Source organism: Thermobia domestica, chromosome 12 (genome assembly GCF_964235325.1).
Source record: "Thermobia domestica chromosome 12, izTheDome1.hap1.1, whole genome shotgun sequence".
Classification (NCBI taxonomy): domain Eukaryota; kingdom Metazoa; phylum Arthropoda; class Insecta; order Zygentoma; family Lepismatidae; genus Thermobia; species Thermobia domestica.
In genome coordinates, this window is record NC_137465.1 from 4,159,396 (window position 1) to 4,177,787 (window position 18,392).

An 18,392-nucleotide genomic window follows, 5' to 3' on the forward strand; every position below is an offset into this window, starting at 1 on the left:
GGGCCCCCCTCAAACGGCCGAGAGCTTCCCTGGAGGGCCAGTTACCCCCCAGAAGTTACGACCCTGCTTATTCACCATCGCCACACCAACAAATCTAATTTATTACAATTATGCGCCAAATACAATTATAACTACCTATGCCATGAGGATGATATTTAAACATTTATTATTATTATTATTATTATTATTATTATTATTATTATTATTATTATTATTATTATTATTATTATTATTATTATTATTATTACTAAATGCTAATGAATATGGATTATATATCTATTTTCACTGAACTAAATAATTTTAAAATTTTAACAATCCTCCTTTTTCGTGACTTGTTTTATATCAAAGTATCATGCTGTTAAAAATCCAAAGAGGACTATGGTCAATTGGGATTTATGTAATTCGGTGATTTGCGGGGAACATATAGACTCGAATAGCAGTTATCTATAGCTCTTTATATCATGGTTAATTACAAGTCCATTCAGTAAATAACCGGGAAAGTTGTATAAAAATACAAAACTTCGACAAAATTTGTGCTTCTTAATTATTTTTGTTGGTGTCGTAGAACTATCATCAGATGAGCCTGGCACGCCTACCTCGGGAACGAGATGCTGGAAATCATTGAAACAAGATGGCGGCACCATTGCAGGTTTGCATCAAGGTGTTTTGCGGTGTATTATGTTAACTGAAGGGTTGAAACCAACCGATATTCACCGTCGGATGGCAGTGCAATATGGTGAAAGTTGTTTGAGTTGAATACAAGTGTACGAGTGAGCAGATAAGTTCAAACGGAGTGTAAGAAGTGTTAAAGATTCGCCATACCCAGGACGCTCTGTCTGTGCAGTCACGGAGAACAATATTGCGAGAGTTAATGAGTTGATATGGGAATACACTCGTATTACCATGAAAGTTGGGTACATTTTTACAAACCTCAACGATTCGACTCAAACAACTTCTGACGGTGAATTTCGATTGGTTTTGAACCCTTCAGTTAACATAAATTTAATAACACTCTGCTGCTTCACGTTGGTGCAAACCCGCAAGGGTGCCGCCATCTTGTTTCACTGATTCCCAGCATCCCGTTCGAGAGGCAGGCGAGCCAGGCCCATCTGATAATAATTCTAGGATACCAACAAAAATCACAAAGAAGCACAAACTTTGTCTAAGTTTTGTATTTTTTAAACAAATTTTCTGGTTATTTATTGAATGGACTTATATATATATATATATATATATATATATATATATATATATATATATATTAATTAAAGTTACACTCACGCCGATCTAGTCGCTAGAGTGTGTGTCGTTGTGTCGTTGTGTCGTTGATGCACGTTGTCCCTGATTCGATTCTCGGTGACAGCCCTTGAAATTTAAACATATTACGGTGATTCGGATTCTACCTTAACCTGTAGGTCCTGGCCTTGTATAGCCTCTGCCCTGAAAGAAACGCTGAACTTCAACCTAACAGACCAATTAATTCAAGTAACTCTACAATTTCGTCAATGTTAGTTAACGCTGAGACTTCTTGCCCTTATGGAAATCGAATCAGTGCCACATGAACCTACCCCTCTGCCATAGAGGAACGCTTTGTTATAATACCGTAAAGCCGTTGATTTTAGCTAGGCCTATATTCATGCTTCAAAACCTACGGAATTACGAAATTAATAACTGTAAAACAAGTTAGTTTTTTTAAAAAATGAAATATTTCAGTTTAACGTCCTATGATTACGCCTTTTTAGGCTAAGGAAGACAATGATGAAGGCAAGTGAATGATGATGGAAGAATTAATGGAATGAGAAAGTAGGAGGAAACGGGAGTGCTCTGAGGAAACACATGACACGATTTTGACCACTACAAACTTACTTGGCCGAAGATCGAACCAGGGACCCAACGCACTAGAGAAAGCGCTCTACCACTGAGCCACCGTGCTCCTCCACAAGTTAGTTTGTAGGAGAATCATAACTATACATTGTTTTTCCATTAACTATATTTGTTTACGTGTATAAATTACGCCGCATAGATAATATTTTTACAGCAAAATAGTTCCGCAAAGAAAAGGTGACCAACATCATTTTTATGGTGAGTGCTTGAGCCAGAGAAGCTAAGAAGATGATGAGTTTACTTGAAGTATCAAAGTCAAGAACTGAAACGAGGTTGGGAGTCTTCAAGCTCTCTACGGTTGAAGTGTGTGAAAGAATAAATATTTTGGTGTAAGGTAAACTGTATGGATATGAAGAGCTAACATGAGCTTTGGTATAATGAAATTTTTAGAAAAAAAAATCACGCTGAGAAGCTAATAGTGCGGAATAGAAGCAATTACGGTATTTCATCTTCAATGTATTGAAGGAAACTATATTCCTTGATTTTAATCGACACGGACGAGGAATGCCCGTTCATACTACTCTGAAGCACTTTAATACTTCTTTTTAAGCACATTTTCCACCATCATTATTTTTTACCTCCTACATCAAAGTATGGTATCTTCTTTATTGTTTTAATGCTGACTCGATTTTGTGTGGCATCGAAGTCAGCAGAGATGCCATGGGTCATTGAAAACTTGAATCATGACCCACTGACTCATAACAACCCACCATGACCCGCTCTGACCCACTACGAAACAAAACCCATCGTCATCAACTCTGATTCATGTTCCACGCCCTTCTTTCAACTGAATAAAAAGTTTACACTTGTAATAAAACAAGGCTGTGAAATTATCACTAATGGAAGTTATAATTCCTTAGATCAATTGCTCAAGCACCGCTCTGTTATAATACTGGTGGATCTGATCTTTACGATCTAAAATGGTAAAGTGTTTGTTATGGGCCATATTACAATGAATTTCAATTTTATTATCGTATACAACTAATTATTTCCTTGTTGAATTAGAGATACATTTCAGTGGAAAATAGGATGAAATTTGAAAGTCCCAAATTAAGATAAAGTAAGCCAACTTACTAACTAACTCTATGGCTTATGAAACGCGGAGGTTCAATGCCGCGTTCACAAAAGCTTTCCACTGACTTCTATCCTTAGCCAACTGGATTCAGTTTCTAGTTTGTATTCCTATCTCTGCGAGATCCATCTTAATATTGTCCTCCTATCTGTGCCAAGGTCTTCCTAATGGTAGTTTTCCAATTGGTCTTCCAGTCAAGACTTTGAAAGCGTTTCTACTTTCTTCCATTCTAGCTACATGACCCGCCCACCTAAGCCTCCTAGACTTGACGACCCTAACAATGTTTGGTAAACCGTATAAACTATGTAGTTCCTCGTTATGAAGTTTCCGCCATTCCCCATTCCCGTTCCTCTTGTGTCCGAATATTCGTCTCAGGATCTTGTTCTCAAATACTTTCAGTCTATGTTCTTCCCTCAGAGTAAGCGACAATGTTTCGCACCCATACAGAACAACAGGCATGATTATAGTTTTATATATTTTAAGCTTCAAATTCCTCGACAGAATTCGCGACGACAAGAGATTTTGAACTGAATAATAACACGAATTCCCTGCTTTTAATCGACATTTAATTTCTTCGTGAGTAGGCCAACGTAAAAAAGAAAAAAAACTGCAAAAATTCGACTGTGTCTTGAATGCTAAGTAGTAAAGTCTATTGCTATTACAATTACAAATATGAATATCCAAAAGTGTCTGAAGTTCTTTTTTTTTCCACTTAGATATACTCATCTCAGGTAAGTAAATAGAAACAAATGAAAAGAAAGAAAAATGGAGGCCCTGAAAGTAAAACGTAGACATATTCAGCAGTGGTGTCCAGAAGACGCACAACGCACTAAGCATAGTGAGTCATGGTGGGTCGATGGGCCAATGGGTCAGAGTGGGTCACAGTGGATGGTGGGTTGCAATGGGTCACGTCCTGTTGACCCACGACTCACTGACCCACTAATAAATTTGGATCCACTACCCAATGACCCATTCATAAATCTGGACCCACGACCAATGACCCACTCCATCTCAATAACTCGGGATAACGCAAACTGCACAAAGGTATATTCAATTTGGCTTCAGCGGTACATCTTACGTTACCACATAAATCGTGATAAATCTCTTTTACGTACTATTTATTTTGTAACACTTCATTTATTAGTAATAATATGATTCATGACTGTTTAAGTTTCATGGAGTAACAACTCCTATTATTACCTCTTATGTAAATGAAATAGAATACATAATAAGTGCAATAACTTTATATTTTTCGTCTCTGTCTTTGGTAACTACAAGCAAAACAACAATAATAATTAACAGTTCTGATTCGGCAAAGTAAAAAATTAAAACATAAATAACATTATTAACTGCTCATAGTCACTTTGAGACGTAGCAGAAGGGACTTATTTTTTGACACCTGCGATTGAGAAACTGGATAATTATCCACTGACAACATATTCGTCCTGATCGAAAGTATGCATTTGGAAACAAGTTTCTTGGCTGGCATAAATCAGACGACGAACAAGATGAGGGCGAGGGAAAGATAAAGTGTACTGTAGAGGATGCTAAAAGGTGTAAAGTATCTTCCGAGAGGGAGAGGAGAGAAACTTCAAAGCAGCAATTAGCTGTAACGGCAACTTACACCATTCGTGAGATATTTTGATTCACTACGTTATCGACAGAAGAAACCCTACGGTTAACTAACATATGTGATGCATTGCATACACAGTTAATGTGTTGCTGCTTGTGTACAAGAAGCATCAGTACGCTTCCGTAAGACTCTTGATTGGTAATGTCACTGTGCTTTTCTTACCTTGAATATTTGTACCGCTAGCAACAAGTCAAAAGAAATAACTTACAATTACCTTATCTTAAAATCAGTGGTATTAAAGTAGTAATAATAAGTTCTGAAATTAAATCTCGTTTACAGAAAATTAAAGTTATCCAGCGATATAAGTAGATTTTTATTAGTATATAACTATACTATTATTGAATACATACAAAAAAAGCTCACAGATGATGAGAAGAACCCTAAAACAGGGGCAGCGGGGAAAGGTCAACGACACGGTCAAGTCCATTTTCGGTTTTTGAGGTGTGGTCTATACTTAGATGTCGTCTGCTACTCCGGGTAAAGTTATATATGTGCTATTCCGTGGTGTCATTTGAAACCCCCGTGCGAAAAGTGGGCGAGCCCATACCTATGTCACACTACTTCTGCTAAGGTTCTTCTCGTCATCTGTGAGCTGTACACACACATATATATATATGTGCAAATTTTGCTATTTTCACCTAAGTGCAGTTTTATGTTTTTTGTGGCACACAGATTCCAATATCAAACTCCCATTTGTGAAATATGAATATATTAGAAGTTATCGTCAATTCCCAAAACATGAACCTAAGTCTATATATTGACTTTTCGGGGAAAGTTGAATATTAAAATGCTTATGTGCTTATGACTCAAAATCAAATTTAGTACATTCGCGGTGTTGGCATTGGATCGACGATATATATATATATATATATATATATATATATATATATATATATATATATATATATATATATATATATATATATATATATATATATATATATACAGGGTTATTATAAATGATTGGAGCGATGTCACAGCTCTATAATAACTGTATTAGTGCATATATTGCGATACCTTTTATCGCACATGTAGAAAAACACAAAAAGTTTTTTTTTTTTTAATAATTACAAATGTTTGATATGTGCGCCCTTAGTGATTCCACAGACATCAAGCCGAAAATCAAGTTCTTACCACACTCGACGCAGCATGTCCCTATCAATGAGTTCAAAAGCATTGTTAATGTGACTGAAGAGGCATTCTGACTCTTTAAACTGCACACACCATCGCTGAATGGAGTTAGCACTTGGTAGATATTTATAGAACTTCGTCCTGAAGTGTCGTTGCACTGTTATCGCAGACAGATGTGAGTGCATTTCAAGTACAGTAAACGTTTTCTCGGCGCCTGTCGCCATCTTGCCACTGCTCACTGCTGCGCTCTTGTGGGAGAAATCTGAAGTACACCTGCAGCAAACAAAACTTTTGGAGTTTTTTTACTTGTTGATTTTTTTTACAATATCTCATTTACTGAATTTATGAAATCATCTCAATCACTTATAATAACCATATATATATATATATATATACACTATCTGAGATGCCCGTTCTTTGCACGGGGAAAATATATTTGTGGGAAATATTTGAACCCCCTTCCTGCTTAAAACATTTATTTCGATGAAAATGCAATGATAAAAACACAGAAGATGCTCTACTTTTTGACATAAATTACTTTTGACTTTTGACATTTAAAAAAAATTAAAACACCCTAATTCCACAGAATACTTTTAAAATTAAATTGATATGATTAAAATAACCAGCTTTAAGTGGGTACTCATTATCTGCCGAAAGTCATTTGAAACGAATCAGACGTTTTGCAGATCCAGAAAACTATGAATTCAACATTAATCTCAGTCATTTTTGTCGTTTTATTTTTTTTACCTCTCCCACTCCACGCTCTGCAAATAAAAATGAACTTGGACTTAAACGGCGTTGGGAGCGGCACTATTCATTTCAGCGACCGTGATAATTATGAATTCGATACTAGTATCAGTCACTTTCACTTGTTTTTACATGTTATAATTTCACCCCCTTCCAGGGTCTAAATGGCGGCTGAAGCTCAACGTAAATGGCATCTGGAATATCATTCTTTATCAAGGCTATCCTGAAAACTATGAATTTGACACTAATATCGGTCATTTCTTATCGTGTTTACGTCTGCCCCTCCCATTGCCCCTAGAAGTGTTAGGGAGTCTTGCCTCTACTAGGGACTGAATTTAACCCTTATCCGGGCAACCGGGGCCTCCCAGGCCCAGTAGCTTCATATTTTTCTTCGAATTTCTTAATAACCATAAATATTTCGATGTCATAAAATTCTGAATTCTTCTATCTTTAGTCGAAGTTAAAGTTTTGAACATGTCGAGTTGGTAAGGCTAATAGAGTTGGTAAGGTCCCAGTTGCAGTCTACGTTACAAAAATACCTTGCCCGGATAAGGATTAAATAACAACAAAAAATCCACCAATTAACTTAGCGACTCTGAAAACTAGTGATTCGACATTAATATCGGTCTTTTTCGACATTTTAACATGTCACCACTTCACCTCTGGGCGCAGTACGAATGAGGGCTTAACTTGTTCTTAAACAACATTGGAAGTGTCCCTGTTTATCCAAGTGACCTTGGAAACTATGGATTCGACACTAATATTGATTGTTTTCTATCATTTTATATGTCTTCCTCTATATTACCCCTAGGAATGCTAGAGTGTCTTATCCCAACTAGGAGCTGACCTTGGAATTAATCAACTTAGGGATCCCGAAAACTATGGTTTCGACTCTAATATTCAATTAATTTTACTAGTCACCGTTCCTTCTCAGGGGTACGAAGTGATTTTGGATTTTAACGGCATCGGAAGTATCACTGTTAATCTCAGCGACCCCGAAAACTACGAATTCGACACTCACATCGGTCGTTTTTGATCATATTTATATGTCAATCCTCGTATTGCCTCTAGGTGTGCTAAGAGGTACTCTCACTGGGGGCCTGATATTGGACTTAAAGTAAATCGGAAAATGTCACCAATAAGCTCATGGACTCCGAAACTACGGATTCAAAACTAATGTATTGATTTTCTATAATTTTTATATGTCTTTCCCCCTTCTTAGGTGTGCTAGGGAGGTCTTATCTCAACAATACTCTTTCCCAGACTTTGGGTAATATGTATATCAAGTTTAGTTCAAATTGCTTCAGGCGTTCCAGCGTTATGCTAGAACATACAGACGTTCGGATTTTATACTCAGCATAACTCAGTACACCTTTGTTTCTGCAATCTTTAATACGGATAAGAACAGAGGAACTTCCAAAGGATGTTCATTTTTTTCAACAAGACTATACCAGTGCAATGAAAAAAAAAAAAAGTTGCATTTCAAATGTCTTTGTCTTTTCATACTTATTTGTGGCGTTCCGAAAGATTAATTAAAAAATATTTTCTGCTCAGTAGCTGAGAAGATTTTTCTCTCTCTGAATCTAAGGGCTACAGTAGTTAACGTAGGTCATGTGCATTGGAAGCAGATAGAAAAACATTCCCTGGATCCTTCTGCAACCAACAAACAGGTAGAGAGCTAATGAATTCACAAATATTTACTCGTGAGTTTCTCGAGTAGAATGACCTTCTACCATGAAACGAAAAATAACCCCTCTCACTGACTGATTCGCTCAGCTACAACGACGAAAGAGGAGAAGGGGCTCTTTAATATTTAATGTTCTATTTGCAGCCCATTTCTGAGTCCCCCTTATAATGAGGTAGTACTCGGATATAGTCTGTCTTACACTGGGGACTTGCATGGGCTGAGCAAATTGCCGGTGCTGCCTGCCGAGTCAGCGCCGTCATTTGCAGATCAAACACAAATGCCAGTGTCATTACATCACACAAGATAAATTCCTGCTCCGAACGCCGGCGGCTCAGCGCCCTCTCCTCCCGACCATGCTTTCTCAGACATGAAGGCTCAAATCCTGTCTTGGAGCATTTAAAATGCAAATATGAATCAACCAGCCGTTAACAGAAAGCGGCGCGATTTAACGATGCAAAGCATAAGAAGAGAGAGAGAGAGAGAAAGAGAAACGATGTGGCACAACACAAAATAATAATAATAATAAAAAACAAAGAAAAAATCAGTGTTGTCAACCTTTGTTGTAAGAAATGAGCAGAAATTCTTATTATTTATTGCTGTTGTAGAAGTCCCGTTACTATCATAGGAAAATATCTGCATCACTTACTTGTTAATATTTACTTATCTAGAAAAGAAAGTGACTGATTCCTTCGTTGACTGTACTATTCAACAACACGATAATAATCAGTGATGCAATTACAATTTTGTTACACAAATCACCTGTCACTCTTTCTATGTGTGTTGCCTAGAGGCAGCATCTAAAATAGTCAAAGGACTGATTACATGGCGCTGAATGTAATGGACGCCAGAACAACCTGCCAAACACGTAAGGACCTTTGTAATTTCTTTTAATGTATCGCCAGGACGTAGAGGGAAATACATAGAATTCTTTTATACAGGTTGATCAACTTCATGTTCGACTAATTTTTTCAATACCTCATTGTAATATAGGTCTTTATTTTGCTGATAAATTTTAATTGGTGTCCTAATGAAAATCAGGTCGAAATGGAATAGAAGGATTGAGGTCCCGGGTTCGATTCCCAATGGGGACTCTCGGTAGAAAAAGTGTAAAAGTATTTTCAGGCTAGCCATCCCGACTGAGGATTTCCTTTGTTCTCTTCATTCACAGCAGGAAAATGCCGGAATCGTACCTAACATACAAGTCCCAGACCGCTTCCTTCCTTCCCTTTCCCCTAATAGCCTGATTGCTGACAATCCCTCATATGTGACAGGCTAACATGGGCATAGATGTAGAAAGCCCAGAAATCTAATTCCTAATTCTAATCCTAGTGACAGGCTAACATGGCCATAGATGCCGAAAGCCCAGAAATCTAATTCCTAATCCTAATCCTAGTGACAGGCTAACATGGCCATAGATGCCGAAAGCCCAGAAATCTAATTCCTAATCCTAATCCTAGTAACGGGCTAACATGGCCATAGATGCCGAAAGCCCAGAAATCTAATTCCTAATCCTAATCCTAGTGACGGGCTAACATGTCCATAGATGCCGAAAGCCCAGAAATCTAATTCCTAATCTACTGACAGGCTAACATGGCCATAGATGCCGAAAGCCCAGAAATCTAATTCCTAATCCTAATCCTAGTAACGGGCTAACATGGCCATAGATGCCGAAAGCCCAGAAATCTAATTCCTAATCCTAGTGACGGGCTAACATGGCCATAGATGCCGAAAGCCCAGAAATCTAATTCCTAATCCTACTGACAGGCTAACATGGCCATAGATGCCGAAAGCCCAGAAATCTAATTCCTAATCCTAATCCTAGTGACGGGCTAACATGGGCATAGATGCCAAAAGCCCAGAAATCTAATTCCTAATTCTAATCCTAGTGACAAGCTAACATGGCCATAGATGCCGAAAGCCCAGAAATCTAATTCCTAATCCTAATCCTAGTGACGGGCTAACATGGCCATAGATGCCGAAAGCCCAGAAATCTAATTCCTAATCCTAATCCTAGTGACGGGCTAACATGGCCATGGATGCCGAAAGCCCAGAAATCTTAATTCCTAATCCTAATCCTAGTGACGGGCTAACATGGGCATAGATGCCGAAAGCCCAGAAATCTAATTCCTAATCCTAATCTTAGTGACGGGATAATATGGTCATAGATGCCGAAAGCCCAGAAATCTAATTCCTAATCCTAATCCTAGTGAAGGGCTAACATGGCCATAGATGCCGAAAGCCCAGAAATCTAATTCCTAATCCTAATCTTAGTGACGGGCTAATATGGCCATAGATGTCGAAAGCCCAGAAATGTAATTCCTAATCCTAATCCTAATAGAAGGGTCGAAGACTCATAACAAACTTATGTATAAATTAATTTAGAGAGAATAAAAGAAGGAAGTGTTATTTCTGTCAGGACCGTCTCATGGCAGTGATTTACAAACTACCACCCCCGAGTAAGACGCGGCATTACATTTTCAAGCTAGTTAGGCGTAATAACAATTTGTTATTCCCGTTTTATGTAGAGAAGAATGAAGAAAATCAGCAGTGTTATACCCTGGATGGTGAACGATGATTTCTGACAGATTTGCACAAGGCTACGGCGAGCGAGCAGAAGACAGCAGGTCAACCAACCTTAGGCTCAAAACCTGTCGCGTCTCCATGGTAACCACGGCACATTGCCAAACTTTCACTCACCCCCTCTCTCACCCTCAACGAGGAAGCAGACGATTCTTTCCTTGCGCGAGAAGCACTTGGCAACACCGCACTCCTCAGTCGTCCTCGCGAGCTGAGCTGTCAGAAATCATCGTTCGCCGGCCAGGGTATAGCAATGGTAAGGCACAGATAATTACGTAAAAACAAAAGAAAGAAATCGGTTAGTGTATTGTATTTGATTAGAAACTTTTCTTAGAGATGTTCTTGCAGGTTGAATTACAATGTGAAGAAGAGTCTACTTGGTTAATTATATTAACTCTATATTACTACTGTGCGTAAAATGTATGTACAGCTGCTATGCTGTCACTTCGCACAATCGTCTCTCCTCACAACTACACATGCTTCCGCCGTCAACAGTGCTTTCACTGATTAGTTATTCCTATAAGGGCTTAATGGATAGTTGGGTATGCTAGCGCGTTTCGTGCGCTTTTACTGGGTTTCCTTCTTGTTTGCAGCGTTTTATTTTCTTTATTATTTCGTTTACATTTTACGTGTTATTGCGCGTAAATTTCACGCTCGATAATTATCTAGAGCCCTCGACTACAACTATACGTAAAAATTACGTGTCTTATTTGCTGCCATAATTAAGTAGTTCATTGTACTAAAATTCATTTCAGGATCAATAACGACATAATATACGGAAGATTTAGAATGGGGAGGAGCGATCCCACCAGCATTTGCAAAATTCTTATAAGGATAATAACGGTCTACTTCTGTAACTTCCCAAGCAGAATTCTGGTTTCCTATTTTCACCAAGAAACAAATGAGTTCTATTTCAGACAGTGAACCTACGATAGATTTCGAAACTAGAAGAAATCATGCTGTAGTCATAAATGATATTTTTTTTTAAATATGGTATTAATCGACTTAAACAAAATCACTAAAAAGGATTTTAAAACAGCTCAAAAGTAGAAAATAATAATAACATAGCTCTTTTAAAAGTAAAAAGAATAATAATAATAATACATTAGTGTTATCTATAAAAAAAATCCGAGGTCTGTCCGAAGTCAAACAAATTAATTCCTAATATAAAATTGATTTCAATGATAATTTTATGGAGCGTTAATTTGTTTGGCTTGCAACAGACATGGGGAATCTTTATATATATATAATAGCAATTATTTTCTGCTTTTAGCGCTTTTATTATTTTCTGCTTTTTAGTGCGTTCTTGAAGTCATTTAGATACCTAAACTGCGAATCAAGCAGAAAGGAGGTTTAAAGTCACAGAGCTCAGAAGCAGGCTAAGTGGAATGAATTAGGAATAAGTAATGCTTCCAAGCAAGCAGAGAGGGAGTTTGAAAAGCCACAGAACTCCGAAGCAGGGTAAAGTGACTGAGGTTAGGAATTTGGGCAGAGCTCCGAAGCAAGCTAAGCGAGAGGAAAGGAAAAGCCGAGTTCCAAATCAAACTTTAGGCTTTGGCTTGGGTGTCTCCTGGAGCTCCGTGCAAGCTAAAGGAGGGGTGACAAATGAGGAGTGACTGGTGATTGTCCATGAAATCCTCTCCGTTATATAGGCGTTATATAGACGGTGGCGTTGCTGTTCGCTCGTCGTCATGTGACTGTAAGTGTTGCCGATGTCTCCGTCATTTACAACTTGTAGTAAGTACTCTAACGTAAGATCTAGTACACCATCCTAAAGTACACATGGTTGTTGTTCGTAAACGTGTCAGATGTTTGTAAGTAGGAGCACATGGTACACTACAATATGTTATCATTTTTAATGTATGGCAGTAGCAGCATCACGTGTACACCACGTAAAGGAGATTGGTTTATCTGGCGTGATATTTCCTCAATTAATATTCAAATTGAAAGAGGTGGTAGAATTCTATTACATCTAGTACAGAGATTACAGTGGAAAATAAATATATTTTTGGGACACTTAGTTCAATGCAGAAAACTCGTTTTTACTCTGTAGCGATGAACATTTAAACCGATGATTAATTTCTTCACACCCGGGTTTAATACGGGTTAAAACGGAATATGGTATCTATCCTCAGAACAAGAAATAGATTCAGAAATTGCTTCTCGTTATCTCTTAAGGCTTTTGTTCTCTGTAGATCAATATTGAAACCGGATGTTGTAATAGATTTCCATCACTTCCGGTTTCAGTAGAGGGATAAGAATTGAGATAAAATATATTCTTGGGACGCTTAATCGATTGTAGGAAACCACATCTTGCTACATACGACTGTTTTTGATCAACGTTAAAACCGGAAATGGTTGATTTCTACCACTTCCGCTTGATAGATCACCTTCAATAATCAACTCTGTTCCTAACTTTATGGTAATCCATCGATTGGTGCTTGAGATATTGTGTCTCCTGAAGAGACGGACGCATAGACGCTGACTTTGTGAGGTCAGGACAATTTTGCCCCCCCCCCCAATATTTAAGTCCCTCCAATATAATCCAGTCGAGGAAGAATTAACAAAGAGGAGCAAGAATTTCTGTCATAAGCATCATCATGCCTTTAATTAAATATTAGGAACAGCCTTCTTATTGAATAGAAAAAGCCGTTTTCAAAACTGTGTTTAATAGAACACTGAAGTTTCAACCAACAATATGGCATCACTGATATGACAAGTGAAGATCAATATGGTGTGTAAAGTTGCAGTGAAGTTTCCAAATTTTGAACTTGAATTTGTTTTATTGGCTTTAGGTAAATTTGACTTAGGTCGTGAATTTCGCAGTGGAGTGGAGTAGTGGACCGAGAACTGGGGGGAGAGAAGAAGAGGGGCTTCATCAAACAGTTGATAGAAAATGGCTGAATATGATGATGTTCATTGTTTGGCTCCCCCAATATTTTCTTCAAGTCGGCGCCTATGGACGGACGCATGGATACACAAACGGATAAACAGAATCAAATATTGGAACCAGAAGCGACATATCCCTGCAACTTCAGCTTTCAATAGAAAAAATAAATTCTAGACTCAACCTATTCTTTGAGAATTAAATTAATACTACTAAATATTTCTTGCTATCTATTACCGTTATTACTCATTGAGGATCAATATTGAAATCGGAAGCTACAATGGAATTAGGGATGCGCACGAGACGAGTCGAGACAGAATTTTCCTGACAAAATTCGAGCCGAGACACGGCTCTTCCAATAGAAAAATATATATTTTTCGAGTCGACACAACACTTTTACAGCACATTTTCGAGACGAGACAACCTCAAATCTTGTCTCGTGCGCATCCCTAAGTGGAATTCACCCACTTCTGGTTTCAGTTGAGGGATAAGGGTAGGAAAATGATGTCTTGTGATGCTAAATCCATATTCTATGAAAATTAAGGTTGGTGAAGTATGCTGAATATACTTACACACTGCCATTTATCGACGTTGCATCCATTTCAACTAGTAAGCCCGGTAGTCTAAACCTCTGGTACAGTCAGTGCCGTGTTTAAACGAATTATGAGGAAGCCGGAATTCTAGAGGCCGGTGGCTTTTAGAGGCAAAAGAGTGAGGGCGTATTAAGAGTATCGCGCGCCAACATTTTGTTCTAAGCTGCAAAAACAAGTGACAAAGAAGCTCACGAAATGTCAAAATCAGTGTATAGCAATGAAGCGGTGACGTTAAAGACTGTTTACAAGTAGTATGAACGATTCAAAAGCGGCAAGGAGTGGTTGAAATTGAGCAACGATCGAGACGTCCTTTGACGTCAGAAATAGATGAAAATGTCCAAAAAGTGGTACAAATAATTTGCTCAAACAGGCGAATGGCTATTCAACAGCTTTCCAAAGAACTAAACATCTCGTATACGCCTGCAAAAAGCATTTTAACCACTGGTTAAATGGGCAAATGGCTTCCTTCTTCACGACGAAAACGCGCCGTGCCACTCCTTGCTTTCGATCCGCGAGTTTTTGGCCGAAAAATATTCGTATCTGTACACATTCGTTGTACTCTCCAGATATAGCACCATGCGACTTCTGGCTTTTCCCAAAAATTAAAACCATGCTTAAAGGAAAACGTTTTGATACCATTTTGGACATTAAGAGGGCCGCGACAGAACAGCTAAACGCCCTTCCAAAAGAAACCTTCCAGAAATTCTTCCAGTCATGAATTCAACGTTGGGACAAGTGCATTGCTAGCCAAGGACAGTACTTTGAAGGAGATTAAATCAAATTCCATGTAAGCTTATTACTTTGTTTCTAATAAAATTATTCACCTTACTTTTTGATTACACCTCGTATGAATGAGAATAGAAATTAATCTAATCTTGGAAGGCAGAATCCATCTTAGAAAACAGTGTCTAGTTATGTTTTGCTGTTTTTCCTCTCATATCTGTTGACAGAGGGTGAATACACATACTTTTCATAATTTACACATAGCATTGTTTTGAAGTCTTAAAAAATCTACTCAAAATAAACTTTAAAAAAAAAAGGCCCTACCTTATGTCACTGCGTTCTTCAGCGCGAAACTGCCTTCCAGACGAGCTGTTGATGTTGGAAACATCCGATAGGTGGCAGGGGATGCCTTCTTCGCTAGGAGACGATGCTGTATTGAATGCTGTGAGAGTGTTGGATGCTACAGTCTTAACATTGGTCTCTTCTCTGTTCACGATGGCCACAGATCGCTTTCGCATTTCACTTGGCAAGATAGATCTACAACTACACGCTAGATCATAGCTAGAAGGGGCCGATGATGAGGACGCTGATAACTCTAAAGGTGGAACATAACAATCTCCAAGTTCCAGTTGTTTGACGCGGTTTTTCAATTCTTTTATCTGCTTATCTCTCTCCTTCAGAAGTTTCAGTACTTTCTTTGCCTGGATCTCTGCCTGGTGCATCTCCCTGTTGGCACAAAGAAATTGAACAAATAAGTAAATATAAAACATGTTTTTAAAAAAGAATCTAATAAAAAATGTTGTTTGTTACCTTAGTGATAAATGATCTTAAGGTACACATACGGCTACTTGCGATAATCGAAAAATTATAGCAGCGAACTTGTTTTTTGTTTGCGTAAAAAAAAAAAAAAAATCCTCCTCATTTATTTGAGGAAATGCATTTTATAAGTACGCGTCATTTACAAAATAGCTAATCCACCATCTTATTATTTCCTACCTTATGCCAGTAATTAACTTTTAATAAGAGATTGTTATAATGTTTGCTTTTTCTATCTTGAAGGGGTTACAGTATGAAGGTGTCACGCCACATTTTTTGAAACAATCAGTTTTGACAGTGGATGAACTTATTATGTGTTATTCTTATAACATAACACTTCACTAAACTTATTCCTCATCTGGATAAAGAGATTTGGAAACAATGAAGTGTGTATATTACACACTAGAGATACAAAAAGGCCGGCTTTTTTGGGGTCGGGGATGGAAGTAATTCTCCCGCAAAAAGGGGAATTTCGTGTAAAAACGGGAATATTACTATTTTTCGACTGTAATATTACTTTCTTGTTCAAGTTTAACTTTAGTTTTCCTGACAACAATCAGTGCTTGTGAGTCCTACGTTCACTCCATAGCTGGCTGTCTTGATTGGTTTTCAAACTCGCAGTTTTTATCAGTAAGGTGTAAGTTATGCAACCCTTATATCCGAAGTGACACTTAGGTTGCCTAAACATTTTAACAAGTAGTAAAATGTGTTTTACTGCTTGCCTAAATTCAATCTGGTAGGCAAGAAAAAAGTACTATTAATCAAGAAAGAGATAATAATCCATTTATATTTTGATACAAAATCTTGTTTACATCTTGTTCTTTGTTCGGGAAACATTTTATCTTAACCTTCAGAGAAATCAGTTTACAAAATAAAAGTTTTGAACGGTTATTTTGCGTATAATGTTATTTTAACACAATTATTTACAGAATTCCTTCTTTCTTTACTGCTATATCGTGTCAAGATTTTTGAAATCGAATTTGCGTACAGTGTTTTAAACGTTCTTCCTTCGAAATACAATGATACTTTTCAGTTTAACGTCCCACGGCTATGTCATTTAGGCTAAGGAAGACGATGATTACGGCAACTGAATGATGATGGAAGAATGGGTAGAATGAGAATGCGGGAGGAAACGGGAGTACCCGAGAAAATCCACGGACACGATGTTGTCCACGACAAACTCACTTGATCGGGGATCGAAGCAGATACCCTACGCAACCAGAGATAAGCGCTCTACCATTGATCCACCGTGCCACCGTTCTCTCTTCGAATTTTAGGATCCTCAATCAATGTTAGTTACAATAAAATGTTAGTTTATTCATACATTTTAAACGATAATTTTATTCCAGGAAACCTGCTACACTTTCAGAACTGTTACTGCTAACTGCTAAACATTTTATTAAACCTTTGTTTCTCATTAAAATTTAATCTAAGAGCTCTATAAAGAATTCATTGATTCTCAAAACCCACTGCGTCCACTGGTTTGCACTTTTTCTGTCCTATCGCAGGACCGATTTTCTTTGATTATTGAATGATTTTAGAATTTTCTCTTGAGAATGGAATAATTCAATGTTTTCTAGTGTTATGATGGTAAAATCAAGGTGGAACGTACTGTTATATCTCCATTAAACTGTATATATATATATATATATATATATATATATATATATATATATATATATATATATATATATATATATATATACAGAGAGACAGAAAGATAATGATATATATAATAGAAATCTTCTCGTTGTAAACAGTATGATACAAAATCACTTTAATATCAATAATTATCTTATAACGGGGCCAAGAAAGGTATTCCAAGGCCCGAGAAACCTAGGGAAGAATCTCCACAGATCTCCAAGCAAGCCAACTTTGGTGAATTTAGGATCCCCAATGCTCCACGCAAGTAGAGGGGGGGGGGTTAGAAAGCCACAATGCTCCACGCAAAGTGAGCAGCTGAGATTAAATATCTCACAGAGTTCAGAGCAAACTAAGTGGGCAGGATAGGAGGCCTAGAGCTCCGAGCAAGCCACGGGTTTTTTGTTACGTAGCTCTCAGAGCCCCAAGCAAGCTAAGGGAGCGGAGGTGACCAGTCGTAGATTGATATCAAATGTGAAGTACTTCCGGTTTTATACCTGCTCTAGTTTGGCGGTGGCGTTGATGGTCCTTTGTCACATGACCAGTGGTGTCGCTGGTGTACCTGTCACATTGAGAAAAATCCGTTCTTGGGACAGCGATATATTGTACAAATATACGGAATCCTCTTGCTTACAACAGAAATCAGTATGGAGCATACGTTATCCGTATGCTACATACGCACTGCCCTTAGATGTTACGTGATGCCGTTGCAGGATGTCTGACATCTAACAGTTTTCCGTATATCACATGCATATACTTATGTTACCTTCGTCAGCTATATGTTACATACGTTCATTTGTATGTTAGATCCTAACCGCCTATATTGTTTCATACAGAAAGTATATATTGATGGAACACTTATACACAAAAGTATTATAAAATATGTGCTTTCAGTTGTAAAAGTTTGTATAATTTCATGAGCTTGTTTGGTCTAAGTACATATAACAATGTTGGAAACGAAAATAATCGTACATTAGATTTAGTAATATCTAACATAGAAG

General features: G+C 37.7%; 1 protein-coding gene across 1 annotated transcript in view; it reads right to left on the reverse strand.

Annotated features, from left to right (window-relative positions):
• Window positions 1-18,392, reverse strand: part of LOC145666310 (uncharacterized) — a 741,735-nt gene that overhangs the window by 504,473 nt on the left and 218,870 nt on the right. The window contains exon 3 of the mRNA XM_081733400.1: window positions 15,259-15,660. Within this exon, the coding sequence (XP_081589526.1) occupies window positions 15,259-15,660 (402 nt within the window). The remainder of the gene's footprint in view (window positions 1-15,258; window positions 15,661-18,392) is intronic.